This window comes from Daucus carota, chromosome 6 (genome assembly GCF_001625215.2).
Source record: "Daucus carota subsp. sativus chromosome 6, DH1 v3.0, whole genome shotgun sequence".
Taxonomy (NCBI): Eukaryota; Viridiplantae; Streptophyta; class Magnoliopsida; order Apiales; family Apiaceae; genus Daucus; species Daucus carota.
This window is the reverse complement of record NC_030386.2, coordinates 8,704,186-8,718,954: the sequence shown is the minus strand read 5'-3', so window position 1 is coordinate 8,718,954 and position 14,769 is coordinate 8,704,186. Positions and strand designations below refer to the sequence as shown.

At 33.8% G+C, this 14,769-nt stretch overlaps 1 protein-coding gene across 1 annotated transcript; it reads right to left on the bottom strand.

Annotated features, from left to right (window-relative positions):
• Positions 1-342: 342 nt before the first annotated feature.
• On the bottom strand, positions 343-8,125 carry LOC108192980 (tRNA-dihydrouridine(47) synthase [NAD(P)(+)]-like). Its single transcript, XM_017359530.2, has 10 exons — positions 7,724-8,125; positions 5,900-6,016; positions 5,594-5,830; positions 5,174-5,426; positions 4,834-5,081; positions 4,161-4,433; positions 1,753-2,034; positions 1,520-1,640; positions 803-972; positions 343-692 (listed from the first exon to the last, which is right to left on the bottom strand). Exons 1-10 carry the CDS (start codon positions 8,024-8,026, stop codon positions 594-596), a joined length of 2,103 nt encoding a protein of 700 aa, XP_017215019.1. The 5' UTR covers positions 8,027-8,125; the 3' UTR covers positions 343-593.
• Between the last annotated feature and the right edge of the window lie 6,644 nt (positions 8,126-14,769).

Sequence of the window (14,769 nt, the reverse complement as noted above, 5' to 3'; positions counted from 1 at the left end):
CTAAATTTTCAAGAAAATATATATTCAGTCAATTAATACACTTTACTCAAACTTCATTTTATTAATACTAAAACACCAATAACATGATGTTAAAAAATAAAAAGGATTTTTAACATATCGTCCCTGGCATCGCGGTTAGTAATCAGTAGTATGATACAATGAGCAGAACATATCGAAACTAATTCTCCTGTCAGTTTATTAGTTAAAACTTTAATGCAGATGCATCGTATATAAGGATGTTCCGTTCTTCAGGTATAGAGAAGAGTTTATGACAAATTTTCATCCCAATCTAAACTAAAACTTGAAGCTTCTTCGTTTATAGATGTAAAGCACCACAGCACAGAGTTTTAATGAATTCTATAATATGAAATCATCATTATTTGATACAGTACATGTTTAAGACAAATTACTCAACTATATAAGCCAATCGCCTTGTATTTGACCGAAAATGGTCTTCATATTTTTGGGCTATCAGTTGGCACCGACTAAAATGAATCATTAAAGTATTAAACCCAACTGCAATGTCGCAAGTTGATGGTAAAAATCCTTGATATGTCAAGAGGTACGAATGTTGCATCATCATGTACTCAAAATTAGCCATTTTCTGCACGGTCATGAGAATTTGATTTGTGTTTTGGTGAAAACGTAAATCCAGCTGGAACCTTGCCCAGCAACATTTCAGATATCCTAATCTGTGTGACAAAAAAGACACAAAACAATACTCTACATCAGAATTTATTTAAAATTAAGACTATAGTATTTATTTAAAGCTGGCTCCAAGCCAACTATGAAGATTGCATACCCAGTCTGCAGCAGAATCTGAGGCCATCAAGGACTCAAGTTCATCACGACCGAAGTATGAAGGTGACCTCCAATTCAGTTGAGCAGGGACAACATCTAGTAGACCAACTGGAATATATCTATATGTGTAACTAAGCCATTCCAACAAGAAGTGTCTGGTTGCCTCTACACCTGTACCAACATAAATTGAATATTTGGAGTCTTAGTTTTGTTGAAGCAATTGGTAAGATAAAAAAAAAAGCAGGCTTGCATAGATTTACAGCCAATCTATCAATTAATTTCTACAAAGACTATATCAGTGAAATTCGACACGTGTTCTCAAAATTTTGTTACATCCCCCATGTCGACCCAATGACAAGTTACCCTTATTATTGTCGAAAAAATCAGCAAGGTCAAGAAACTTTATTATCCTCATTCGTATCTCATAAGCCCTATAAATCCATAGCTTATTAGAAGTGAGATTTAAGTAGCAAACGTACTGTTAGATCAGGCAATATAGCTTTGTAATAACTGGAGTAACAAGGATAATGTTGGTTTAATAAATATAGAAAGACAACAGAAGCAGTATGCCGTAACAACTACCACCAACAGGAACTAAGCCTCTTCCAAACAGTTCAAGATTTCAAATTCTGTAATCTTGGGCCCATATGTAGTTTTTCTATAAACCTTCTACTTTATTAATTAACCAATGTAGACATACTCAATATACAGAACATACCTTTTGTATCAGAACCCCAATGCTCAAGACCAAAATGCACATAATCTTTTAATATGTTAAGTCGCTCTGCAGATGTAATATCCCAATGCCTTTGTTCCTTGATTTCAGTAAAAATCCAGGGCTGCAATCATAAAAACAATAGAAAAGGATTCTCGTTTTAATGTGATAGGCAATATAACAAACACACCCGAAATGTATTTTAATTTTCCCTGACTAAGGCTACAGTTACAAACCTTAACCAGTGCACCTCGAGCAATCATGAGAGTGTTAAGCTTGGGGCATTCAGTCTTGTGCTTGTTCCAATCCACATAAGAATAAACATCTCCATTTCCTATGACTTGTAATGCATCCGGAGCTTTTCTAGCACACCCATATACGTACTCCCAATCGGGTAGCTTGCTGTAACGTTGCTGACGTGAACGGCCATGTATAGTTACAGCACTAGCTCCCCAGTTGCTAATATCATTTATCAAACCCTCTATGCGGTTTCTCCCCTCAAAGTACCCTGTTCGTACCTAAGGTACAATAAAAGAGCTTCAATTAAGTATTTTAAAGTTCAAACCATAGTTTAAACTTAAACATATGTGATCAGCACAAGTTTATACGTCTCAAATCCGAAGTAACAGATGCAGCTTTATGCTGAAAGCGATCAAAACATAAAACAGGTAAGCTACTACAGTACACAGGTTAACATACTAAGACTTTTGTATTTTAAATAACTGTATAAGATTTCTTTATTAGAGTTTAACAATGCACCACCACATCAGATACTTTAGAAGTGAAAACCGACTACTAACTCCTTAGTTAATATTGTATTAAACATTGATTCAGGATGCAGAACGACAATATAAAACAAGTAAAAGGATACATCTTTTTTAGGTTAACAGCTAAAAAACCATGCCCGAAGGCAATCCAAATAGAGAAGAACCACTACCCCTAGGATTTCTCCACTGCAGAAGAGAATAAACTGCATAGATCGCAATCCATAAAACAAGAGAGAACAACCTCAATTCATTAATAATCAGAATCCTCCAATAATGATAGATCACATCTCCTTATATAGGAGTAAATTCACAAACTTAAGGACCAAGTAAAATCTTCCTGATAAAGAAAACAAATCCTTTTTTGTTCTCTTTAATAATCCAGACTATTTTAATTAATCTATATATACTAGAAACTTTAAAATGAATTAAAACTAAAACTCTTTCTGAATAACAATGTAAATAAATACGAACTAATATTTTTATCCTCTGTTCCCAATATATTGTCTTCAAGAAAATCTATATGCTCCACAATCATGATACCTGAATTGGTCAAGATTATTTCAATTCCAGATGCATCTTTAACCTCTACTTTTTCAATGTCACCGCAATGAACAAAGGCTCAACTTCTTCTTCTTCAAAGTTAAAACTTTATTAGAAGCCTACTCTGCCTTTTTCTTTTCAATGTTAACACATGAATTGTACAAGATTCAACACTATGATTCTCTTTAACCATCACATGTTTACTATGTGAATTAATAACCTCGTGATGTGTATTCCCTTAGAACCCCATGCTACTATTAAGTCATCAACCATAGAAAGTACCCCCTTATGGTCCTCGATAATACTAGCGCCAGTTACTATCTTATCATTAAGTAGCTTGATAATTCTGGCCATGGAAGTTTTGTTCCAGGGCTGTGAATGATCCAGTGAACAGTGTCTGTGGAAAGTGCTGATGAACAGTACTCATTAATTGTGTCTATTAATATATATTGGTTTTAGAGACTTATACATAACCTAAGCTCTCCTAACACTTTGATGCAAGACAACAGCATAGAAAAAAAAAATAATGTGGATTTAAAACCCACGCCCTAAGGTGATCCAACTGGAGAAGAACCACTACCCCCAGGATTTCTCAACCGCAAAAGAGAGTAAACTGCATGGATGGCACCCATAACATAAAAGAAAATAATCTCAATTCATTAATAATCAGAATCCCCCAATAATGACAGATTACATCCCATTGTATAGGAATAAATTAACTTATGGACCAAGTAAAATCTTCATAATATAAGAAACAAATCCTTGTTTATTCTCTTTCATAATCGAGAATATTTCTATTCATCTACAATATAATTGAACTTTATAATGAATTAAAATTGAACCTATTCTTAAATGATAGCGTAAAGTAATTAAGTAAATACAAACCATAGTTTTATCCTAAATAATAATGTAAAGTAAATACAAATTAATATTTTATTCCTCTGTTCCGCATCAATTTGATCCAATCTTTTTCATATATATTTCTTTGCAACAACATAATATGCATAGACAGCTACATGATACACATTAACAGTAACAGAAAAATGACCAGATAACTGGACGTGTCTGCGGGTTTTGTCTTAAATTTAGTCAAACTAAATTAACGTAAATTTGGCACAGTTCCTGTACAAAGATTGCAAACCTAGTTGTAAAAAAATGACAATGTAATTTATTTATATCTAATTAAATCAAATGTGAATTTTGTAAAAATCATCTTAAAGGGTTGCAAACCTAGTTGTAGAAACAAGAAAATGTAATGGTATTAGTGCACACATTAAATATTTATGAAATTAGGGAAACAAAATCTTAATATGCATCAAAAAAATATTACTTCATACCTTGACAGTAATTGGCTTGTCCACAGTGCATGAAGCTACCTGTATGACATTCTTTATTCTCACTGGTTTTGTAAGAAGAGCTGACCCAGCACCCTTATTAACTACAAGGTCGATCGGGCACCCCATATTAATATCAATGAAGTCCACACTGCACTCCTGATTTATAAGTTCGACAGCTCGTGAAACTGTATCTGGATATGCGCCACAAATTTGAACACCAAAAAAGTTCTCTGACGAATGCCTTCTAAGCAGAGCCCATTCAGATGCTTGGCCCTGTAAGTCATACTCAAGTACTTTATAATCATTTGTTATAAAATTTTGCACAGAACACGAGATAGCAATTACTTTGACAACATTAATAGCTTAATGATACCGGGACACTTCTGAATTAACATACTAGTAACATTTATCATTATAAGCACAGACAAGAGATAGAGAAGAGGATTTAATCAGAGGAAAGAATGCAATGGGTGCTACTTCATACGTCAAGAGGAACACTGTTGCGTGGAAAAACAAATGTAAATTTAAGAGTAAAATTTAGTCACCTATTTCTTCTGTCCAATCCAATTATATACCTCAAAACATAGTAATTCAGAAGTATTTGTCCTTCACTGGCTGTCAATATTGACTTCATTAGCCAATTAAAACAATGTATTATTTTTAAGCTACAAACCTGCAAGAGGTTGGTGCACATTGCCATCTCACCGCATGTTACATCAGCACCTAACACCTTACAAACCCTTCGAAAAGGAAGATTACCAACGGTTGTAAGAGGTGCAAGATAGAGCTTGTCACTGAAATCAATAAGCTTCTTTTCTCTAACGTGTGTTTTTAGGCTTTTATCTGTCTCTGCAGAAATATAACTGTCTGTACTTGCAGGCTTCCCATCTTCCTCTGGATCCTTATCCTGGACACTTGAACCTATTGCAAAAAAAAAAACACCAAGCTTACATAGATTCTATGATAATCAAGAGTGTAGTAAAATGCCATAAAGACAATTTCGAAATACAGACCATTATTTGCTTCAGACAACTGACTCTCATTGATTGATGCCCTGGCTTTCTTTAAAGGTCTGAGCTCATCAGGTATAGAAGTGTCATCTATGTTGACAGTTTTTTCGACCACTTCAGAACAACTTCCAGATCTAATAGTCATGTCGACTTCAGCACAACCATTTCCGTCAGTAACATGTGAAGAATCTGAAACTATAAGATCCTCTTCTTCGTCATCTGCCAAATCTTTCTTCTTTGAATTAAGCTGTTTTTGCTATCAATCAAAAGATCAAATATTTTACAGTGAGTCACTAAAGTAAGTTCACTGGTTGTGTACGTTACAGAAGGTATTTTATTCACCATATTGTAGGAAGTATATATGATCGCATATAAAGCAAAAGACACGAAGCTAAGGAGAGGCTTATAAGTGTATGATTATACCAGAAGGCCGAGTAGTTTCAGTTGGGCATCAGCCATGGGAAATTTCATTTTGTTTTTCCACAACAGCTTCTGGACATCTTTTCTCAATCCGTTAGTCTCAGATTCCCTCCTTCGAGTACTGATTGTTTCAGCATTGGCCTCAGCTTTATGAGTACCAGAAAATCTACAAGCCATCCCGTAAGGGCATGGACCTTCCTCTTCTAAAAAAGGACACTTCCCTTCCAAATCCACTGGTTTCTGCATTTTAACATATACTCAAAACAAAGAGTTGATTGACAAAAAATATTATAGAACGGTTTCTTTTACCTCTGACTTAAAGCCTTCTATGTCATGGCTAAAACGACACTTGTCAGCATATTGACACGAACTAACACTTCCAGATTTTGCAACCACTGGACATAAATGAAGGACGGACTTCTGCTCCTGTGAAGTTTGTAATGTTTATCACCATTAATTCATTAGCAGATGTAAAGTTGTGAAAAAACAAAATTTTCAGTGTATAGAGAGAGCAATATCACTCATGAGAAGTACAAAATTTAAAGTAGACAAAAAAGTGATCATTATTTATCTTCTTATTCTTGTATAAGAACATTGTTTATCATCCGATAAAATAAACAACAAAATTACATTCTCCACGGTCCTAGTAGCACAGGTAGTTACGGTAAGAGGCCCCTGGGTTCATGACCACTATATAAAAAAAATTCTTACATTGCCCCACAAATATTAATCATGAAACTTTCTTTAAAACTTGATTCATCTGACTGAAGAAAACACACACTACACACACATACACACATATATACCAATGTTCTCGAAAGCATTATGTGCACCAAGGCAGAAAACCCCCTAGAGCCTAGGCGCATTCATTATCTTCATCAGAATCATCTCCATCTTTTAAAACCCCATCTGATTCATATTCACGACTTGAACAGCTTCTTTCAAATGCAAACACTTGTTCTGCTTCTTCATCCTCGTCAACTAAACAGCGACGCCTCTTACCTTCAATCTTTCTTTTTTTAACTTCAAGCACACGTAGTTTTTTTAAACCGATTAGATATTGAGGCTGATTTTTAGCCTCATTTTGATTGTGACCTGGAGATATACTGATATACATAAACTCTCCAGCACTCATCCAATTCAATCTGAGAAAACCTAATCATTATCCTCATCCGATTCCCCATCTATGTTTCTTCCCAACCTTCCATTGCTTCATTAAAATCAAGCAATAATATGGAGTCAATATGGGCTTATAACTCTTATTTTTGTTTAGGGTTGTACTTTTGGGCCTTATAATTGACCTGGTAACATTAATAATGTCAGAATTTTCTTAGCTTCAATAAGGCACGCTTTTCTATCGCTTCGCTCCTATGTGCGATATTTCAATCGTTTCCACCTAGGCACGATATTTCAATCATTTCCACCTAGACATGCATTGTGCTTCATGGCCCTGAGCGCGCCTGATTGAAGATGCTTTGCCTCGGCATATGTGAGGTGCTTAAGGTGCGCTTTGCGCCTAGGCGCACTTTTCATAACACAGATATGTACACAACAATACACAAATGGACATTAGACAAAAGTTTTATTATAGAGTGATACTTACAGTACTCTTTTGGGATTTTAATGTTTTGAATAGTCTTAGTGAAAAATGGCATAGGCGGGGATAGAAAGATTGGATCAGGATCATAGTATATCAGTTTTTTAACTAATTTTAGATCTTTATGTACTGTACCTCTATTCTTTGTAACTAAAAAAATAAGATAATATTATTTATCAGTACGCAAACTAACTGGAGATTGTGGGATGAATAATCGCTTATTGACATATACTGAGAAGGGAAAATTTAAAAACCTTACGACAGAGGAAACTAAAAAACAATTTTATAAATTGACAATTAAAAGGATCTCATTACTGATAATTATTCCTTGAGAAAAGAATTTGTGCAAGTACAAGTGCATTTTTTGTAAAAAAAAACTTTCAGGATCTGCCACTGCCTGGTAGTTTACTATATTATTGACTAACACTCAAATTAACAACCATCTAGTTATGTAAATCATAAGAACCAAGCAATAAGATAAAACAATCTCGCAAACCAACTCATTTCTTTTGTAAATAAATATATGTAAAGTGTACCTGTTTGCGTTCCCTTTTGGCCTGGCGTTTAGATTTTTTCTCTGTGACAAGTGAAGAATTTGATGAAGGCTTGGCATCCAAAACGGCGTCGTTACTGGCTTCTTTAATCGAAGATTTAACAGGCAAAGGACATAAATATTGTTTCTTTACAGGAGCTATGCATTTAGCTATAAGTTCTTGTGCTGTAGCTAATGATTGTTCCGTATCTGTATCCACATTTTGTGCTGGTGGGTCACCAAGATTTTCGGGTTCTTCGACCATATGATCCGACCCATTAGTGTCTGGTACAGCAAGCGTAGACATGGTGGGTTGCAGTGGAGATGAGGGTTTTGCCTTTTCTTTACTAGGGTTTTGCTTGAGGTGGGGATGGATGGATGTGTTGATAAAAGAACATGAGATGGAACGTCGTCGTTTTCAAATATGCACTTCCATTTATTCTAAAAAGTAATTTATAAATGCGAAATAAAAAATAGAGTAAATGACAAAGTGGTGGCTGAAGTTTGTCGAATTTTACATAATGGTGGCTCGACTTTGAAAACTACGTAATGGTGGCTGGAGTTAGGGATGAGCAAAACCGAACCAAAAACCGAAACTAAAACCGAAACCGCAAAAACCGGACAAAACCGAACCATTAAAAACCGAACCAATTAGAAACCAAACCGAATAAAAACCGAACCAATAATATGGTTACGATTTGGTTTTAAATTTTTTAAAACCGAATACAAACCGAACCGAACCAAATTAAATTTAATTATATAAATTTATATAATAATAATAATAATAATAATAATAATAATAATAATAATAATAATAATAATAATAATAATAATAATAATAATAATAATAATAATTGGTATCTCAGAGTCATACTGTTTATCTATAATCTGCATTAACATTTATGTTTATCTAGAATACTCCTGGCATTAACCCTGCCAGGAGTCTTGGAGCTGCTGTGATCTACAACCAGGACAAGGCCTGGGATGATCATGTTAGGACACTTTAAATTTTCTGCAGAAATTACTGTCAATTTTTTATATTTTTCTGTTTGCTTAGAAAATTACAGTGATTCTGACTTCTTTTTGTTATGTTGTACTAGTGGCTATTCTGACTTCAAGAAGAATAATGAAGTAATGTCTGTGTTTGTTTTTGTTAATGGAGTAGGTTTCAATCATGGGAGGATTTTTCTCCTGTCCCTGGCCCTTTGTATTTGAACTACCAGTTATTGTATTGAACATGTATTTAATTTTTCTAAGTTATTAATGGAAGAGTTGGTGTATTGTAATTTTTAGAAATTTAAGACAGATGCAATAAGCAAGTCCTGTGGACATCACACTATCACAGTGTTATAATCCATTATAAGCCAAATCAATGTTTGAAAACCGAAACCGAACCATTATAAACCGAAACCATAACTAGAAACCGAAACCAAACCGATGGTGTTTGGTTTGGTTTTGGTTTTTGATTTTAAAAACCGAATAAATATGGTTACGGTTTGGTTTCCGGTCGAAACCGAACCAAACCGAACCACGCTCATCCCTAGCTGGAGTTCACTTCCGCTTTTTAAAAAGGTGGCGGCCGTGAAGCTCCGTTAATTTCCTCCGTTAACTCCAAAAAAATTAAAAAAAGAAAGGATAAATGCGGGTTTTAGGCTAAAAACTCTGAATTGATTATCCCAAATCAACTGATGATCCAGGGACTGCAATATATCTCTTTCGGTCTGAGCACGTAAGAGCTTTTCCAGACTAGCTAGGGCTCCTTTGTCCTTGACTTTAATTGCAAAATAATTTCTGGTCCTACCTAGCTCCGCCAAATGAACACTACCTATATCTCCAGATCCTAACCATTTAAATAGCCTGAAGTGGTACAGACCCAAGTTCCCATCACGAGATCGGTTGGCTTGAATTGCTTCCCATCTTGAATCATTTGACTTGTGTGGTTTGTTTATTGTGCTACTTAAACTACTGGAGCTACTTTCATCACTAAAGATCACTGCCTGTGCTTTACTGCTTGGACATTCACTAACTTCAGTGGTAATGAAGCTTTGTTTAGCTTTCGCAAATTGTGTTGAAGGCTGTGTATGTGATGGTGTTGTCACTGGAGTTATGGCGACAAACGTCAGGGAGGAAGGAGAGATAGTTGTGACAAGGGTTCACCGACGGTTGGTGGCTGATGGGTAAGGCGGCAGTAGCTTTGTGGAGATGGTGTATTGCCACAGAGGAAATGCAATATAAAGGATAGGGAGAGAGGTAGAGGTGAGAGACACAATTTTTAGAGGATTTTGGGGTGATTTTCCTTCTCTACCCTTTTCTTTAATTTTATTTTTTGGAGTTAACGGAGAAAATTAAGGGAGCTTCACGGCCGCCACCTTTTTAAAAGGCGGAAGTGAACTCCAGCTACCATTTCGTAATTTTCAAAGTCCAGCCACCATTATGTAAAATTTGGTAAACTTCAGCCACCACTTTGTCATTTACTCTAAAAAATATCGATAGAGTATCTTAAATCTTCAAAGCACGCTCACATCATATTATGCAACACATGCGATGTTCTTTTTTTTTTTTGAAAATAACACATGCAGTGTTCTAAAAGTCGGCGATTAATCGGGATTAATCGCCGATTAATCGTTGTTCGGTCGACCACCGTCTCGATTAAGCGTTAATCGGTGAAAAAATCGTTTTTTCTCAAAATCAGGATTAATCGGAAAAAGTCGGTCAAAAATCGGTGAATTTAAAAAAAAATTAAAATAAAAAGTAAAAAATTAAAATTTAAAATTTAATTTCTAATAAAACAAAAGGCATGAAAATGACAAATAACAGAAGCTAAAGTTGTTTTTATTACCTCTCTCTCTTTCAATATTAGCCCTTAAACTCTAATTACAAAAAATCTGCAATATTTTCCTTCGCAGATTCAATCAAATTCAAGTTTATATATGAGATGACTGGACTTGTATATGTATATAAAGACTAAAGACATGTTTTGTGTTATTAAAAATCATTAATCTTTTGATTTTATAAGACTATAAATTTATAGTATTTATAATTATATTAATATGTATAATTTTAAAAATAATATTAAATTGATTACGATTAATGATCTGATTAATCACTCCGACTAATCCTTGATTATCCGTTTAATTGCTAGACGGTGCTTTCACCGACTTGGTCCGATTCCCGCTTTTTTACAATCCTGAACACATGTCATAATTAATCGATCATTCAATTTTTTTTTGTTACACTTCTCTTACCGTATCTCAAATGAGGTTGGCTATAATCGTTCGCTAAATTAGAACCGTAAAGTATTATGTAAGACATTGTGTATCGATGGTATTGACTATATTTGTTGGCCATAATTTCAAAAGGGAAAATAGATTTTTTTGCCACTCAACTTATTGCGCTTTTAGAAACTTACCACCCAACTAAATTTTTTTTCCTTTTACTCACTAATGTTAGGTTTGGTTTTTATTTTAGCCACCAACTTAGGTTCGGATTTGATTACTATTATTATGATAATTTTTTAGTCACTAAACTTATTGCGTCTTTAGAAACTAACCACTCAACTATAATTTTTTTTATTTTACTCACTAGTATTAGATTCAGCTCTTTTTTTTCACTGAAGTTAGGTTCGGAATATATAATTAGCATTACATTTTATGTGTAGCATTATTTAAATATAGTGGTAGTCTGTAATATTTTGATGATTTGATATATGTTTGTATCCTTATATATAGTATTTTTTATGTCTTCAAGGTCGTTTACCTTGGATGATAAGAATTTTACACACATTTTATGGCCTTTAAAAGATGTAGTTTCATATATAACTATATTTTTTTTCTTCCGAATGAAAATTCAGCGTTTGAATTTTTACACACAAAAAAAATCACAAAAATAAGTTATATCCAAACGCTTTTAATAACTTACAAGTCTGAACCAACTTTTCACTTATAATCTACTTCTTTATTTTAAGCAATAAGTCACTTCTTTTAAGTTCAGCCAAACGGCCCTTATGTTTTATAAGAGTTTGAAATACATGCTATGCAGTAGAAAAAACTGTAAACTAATGAGAGGGACGGAGGGAGTAATAATAATATAAAATGATGCATTATATATAGAGGACAATCATTGAAAATTAAGTTTTGATCTCTATTTATTTATCTTGAAAATTGTAATAAGATAAAGTTATAACAATTTTTGAAGAAAAATTTAAGAGAGATCTTAGGCTGAGCTAGTCGATTGAAACTTTAATATCGAAAGATGATGCGTCATATCACTCAATTACACTTTATCTTATGAGAGAGGGTGGATTGTTTGAAGTCATTGATTCCATATTAATGATTTATTGAATTTTTAGAATCTAATTACGATTTTTCCTGATTTTAATTTTTCATCGGCTCGTTTTATATTATTATTGCTATATATAAAGATAAAAACATACGACACATCATCAAAATATTACATACTATCAATATGTATAAATGATGCTACAAAAAATTATCATAATGCTAGTAATCAAATCCGAACCTAAGTTGGTGGCTAAAAATAAAACCAAACCTAACATTAGTGACTAAAAGAAGAAAAAAAATAGTTGGATGGTAAGTTTCTAAAAACAGTATAAGTTCAGTGGCAAAAAAATCTATTTTCCCATTTCAAAATAATATGTTATTAATATATTGATCGTTATAAATAGAATATATTAGTTTAATATGGTGATAAATGATGTGTAACGTTCGGCAGATTTTTTATAGGTCTGTAAAGGTACGAAAAATATAGTCATCTATAGGAGATTAGCTAAAATTATAAACAAGTGGCGTGTATGGTTGAAGTGTGATTTTTTGAAGAGATTGGCTATATTTTTTATTTTTGGTATGTTAGCTCAAATTTTAGTTAAGACTCTTCATAGTTAGAGATGCTCTTACATGTCGTCATCAAATCTTATCTTGAAAATCTCAAACACATCGCATGTCATTTTAATGATTATTCAAACTTCAAATGAAAACCCTCTCATAACATAAAATCAAAAAACTCTTCTGATACCCATATTTGTCATTTAGTTCTCTATGTGCTAAATCCTATTTTTCTTCTCTATGTGCAGAAGTTGATGATTTACTACGAGGTGCTCAAAACCCCAACAATCGACATAAGTTTGTGACGCATATAAAGAAAAGGTCTTGCTTGTTGCACCAATCAGAGCACATCTTGATTTCTGGTAATTGTCAACAAGTAACATCGAGGTAATGAAGCTTTAAATAAGGGCTTTCAACTAAGCCCTCATTGTAAGAATCCTCTACAAAAGTCTTTCATGATCTAATAATTGAAATGTGTGAGGCCAACACCAAGAGGGGTAAAACACATGTTCACAAAATTGTCCAAGTGGACTTCTACTGGTCACCATGATTAACTATGCAAGAGAGCTTGAGAAAAGATGTGAGAGGTACCAAAAGCTCACGCCTATAATGAGAAAACCACAAAGGCTTACATCCATCAGTTCCCCCAACCCGATCAATGAAGGAAATGAATGTCTCTAGGCCTTTTCTGATGGCTTTTGGATAGATAAAGTTTTATATAGTAGTGAGTGACTATTATAGTAAATGGATTGAGGCTAAGTCTTTAGACAAGATAACCACCAAGAGAGTGACTCATTTTTACTAAAAAAAAGTGTGATATGCAAATAGACCCCCTTATACGATTTTGACTAAAAATGGGACTCAATTCAATAAAGAGAAGTTCATGAAGTATTGTGATAATGGCATCAAGTTCTGATTCACTTCGATCACGCATTCTCAAGCATATATGGCCTATTGTAACAGCTAAAAAAGTGTTAATAAAGGCCAAAAAGTGTTGATGAAAGTGAAAAAACAGGCTATGGTAACACTTTTTCACAAAACAGGATCGTAACTAAAATCGGTGCTACCATAGAAGTCTAGGATAACACTTTTTCAAATTTTGGTTAATCCTAAAAAAGTGTACCCATAGAACCTCTATGCCTACACTTATTTTTGTTTTGGTAACACTAAAAGAGTTGTAACTATAGACCTATGGTAACAACACTGTGTTATTTCTAACATCACCTCTGGTGTAACCATAAGGCCTATGGTAACACCATTTATGTTATTGTAGCACTAAACTTTGAAAGACTAATTTATCAAAGGCAACATCATGTTAGTTATAATTACACTTTTATATAATAATAGTTGCCAACACTCCATAAAAAAAATGACAATATAGCATTTGAAAATAGCACTTTCCCATTTCAAAGTTTACCAAACAATATTCAGCAAGAAACACAATCTAAATATCAAAAATAAAGGTCCAAGCCTATACCAACTAGCAACCACACCAAAATAAGTACTTATGCATAAAAGTAAATCTAACTTACCACATTGAGATCACGAGTTAATTACTGGATAGGTACAATATAAAACTAAAAGAGAGTTAAAATGCGACATATATTACTACTGATCAGACTCAAATGACTCCGCTTCTACTTCCGTCGACTTGTTGCAGCAAATAAGGTTAATGTGGAAGAAAAGAACACCACTCTAGCTGAGGTATCTATTAAAGAAACAAAAAAAAAGAGATTTTTAGATCAAGCAAAGGCGAGGGCAAGATGGTTGAAAAACTATGTCTGATGATGATGACATGGATGAAATTGATGAACACCTATCATTTCTATCAAGGAGGTTTTCAAAACTGAAATTCAAAAAAAATGTAAATGTAGCCAAGTCATTCAAAAGAGACTTCAATTCTGACAAAACATGGTGGATAGGTCAAAATTTAAGTGCTATAATTATGGAATGACTGGCCACTTTGCTAGTGAGTGTAGAAAACCCAAAGTCGAGAAGATATAGTTTGAGACTGTTGACTACAAGAAGAAATACTTTAAACTTCTCAAACAAAAGGAAAAGGCATTCATTTTTAAAGAAGACTGGGCTACAAAAGATGACTCAGATGATGAAGGTGGCTATGTCAAGCTTACCCTCATGGACAAGTTTGATAAATAAGAGGATAACACTGCAAGTAGTCAGGTATTCAACTCAACTGACTTATCTAAAG

Excerpts from the sequence above, each read along its gene's own strand:
- LOC108192980 (XM_017359530.2), bottom strand. The coding sequence starts at position 8,026 with ATGTCTACGCTTGCTGTACCAGACACTAATGGGTCGGATCATATGGTC. Across the intron at positions 5,427-5,593 it reads TGAAACTACTCGGCCTTCTG|CAAAAACAGCTTAATTCAAA; the intron begins GTATAATCATAC and ends TTTGATTGATAG. Across the intron at positions 973-1,519 it reads TTGGGGTTCTGATACAAAAG|GTGTAGAGGCAACCAGACAC; the intron begins GTATGTTCTGTA and ends ATGTTGGTACAG.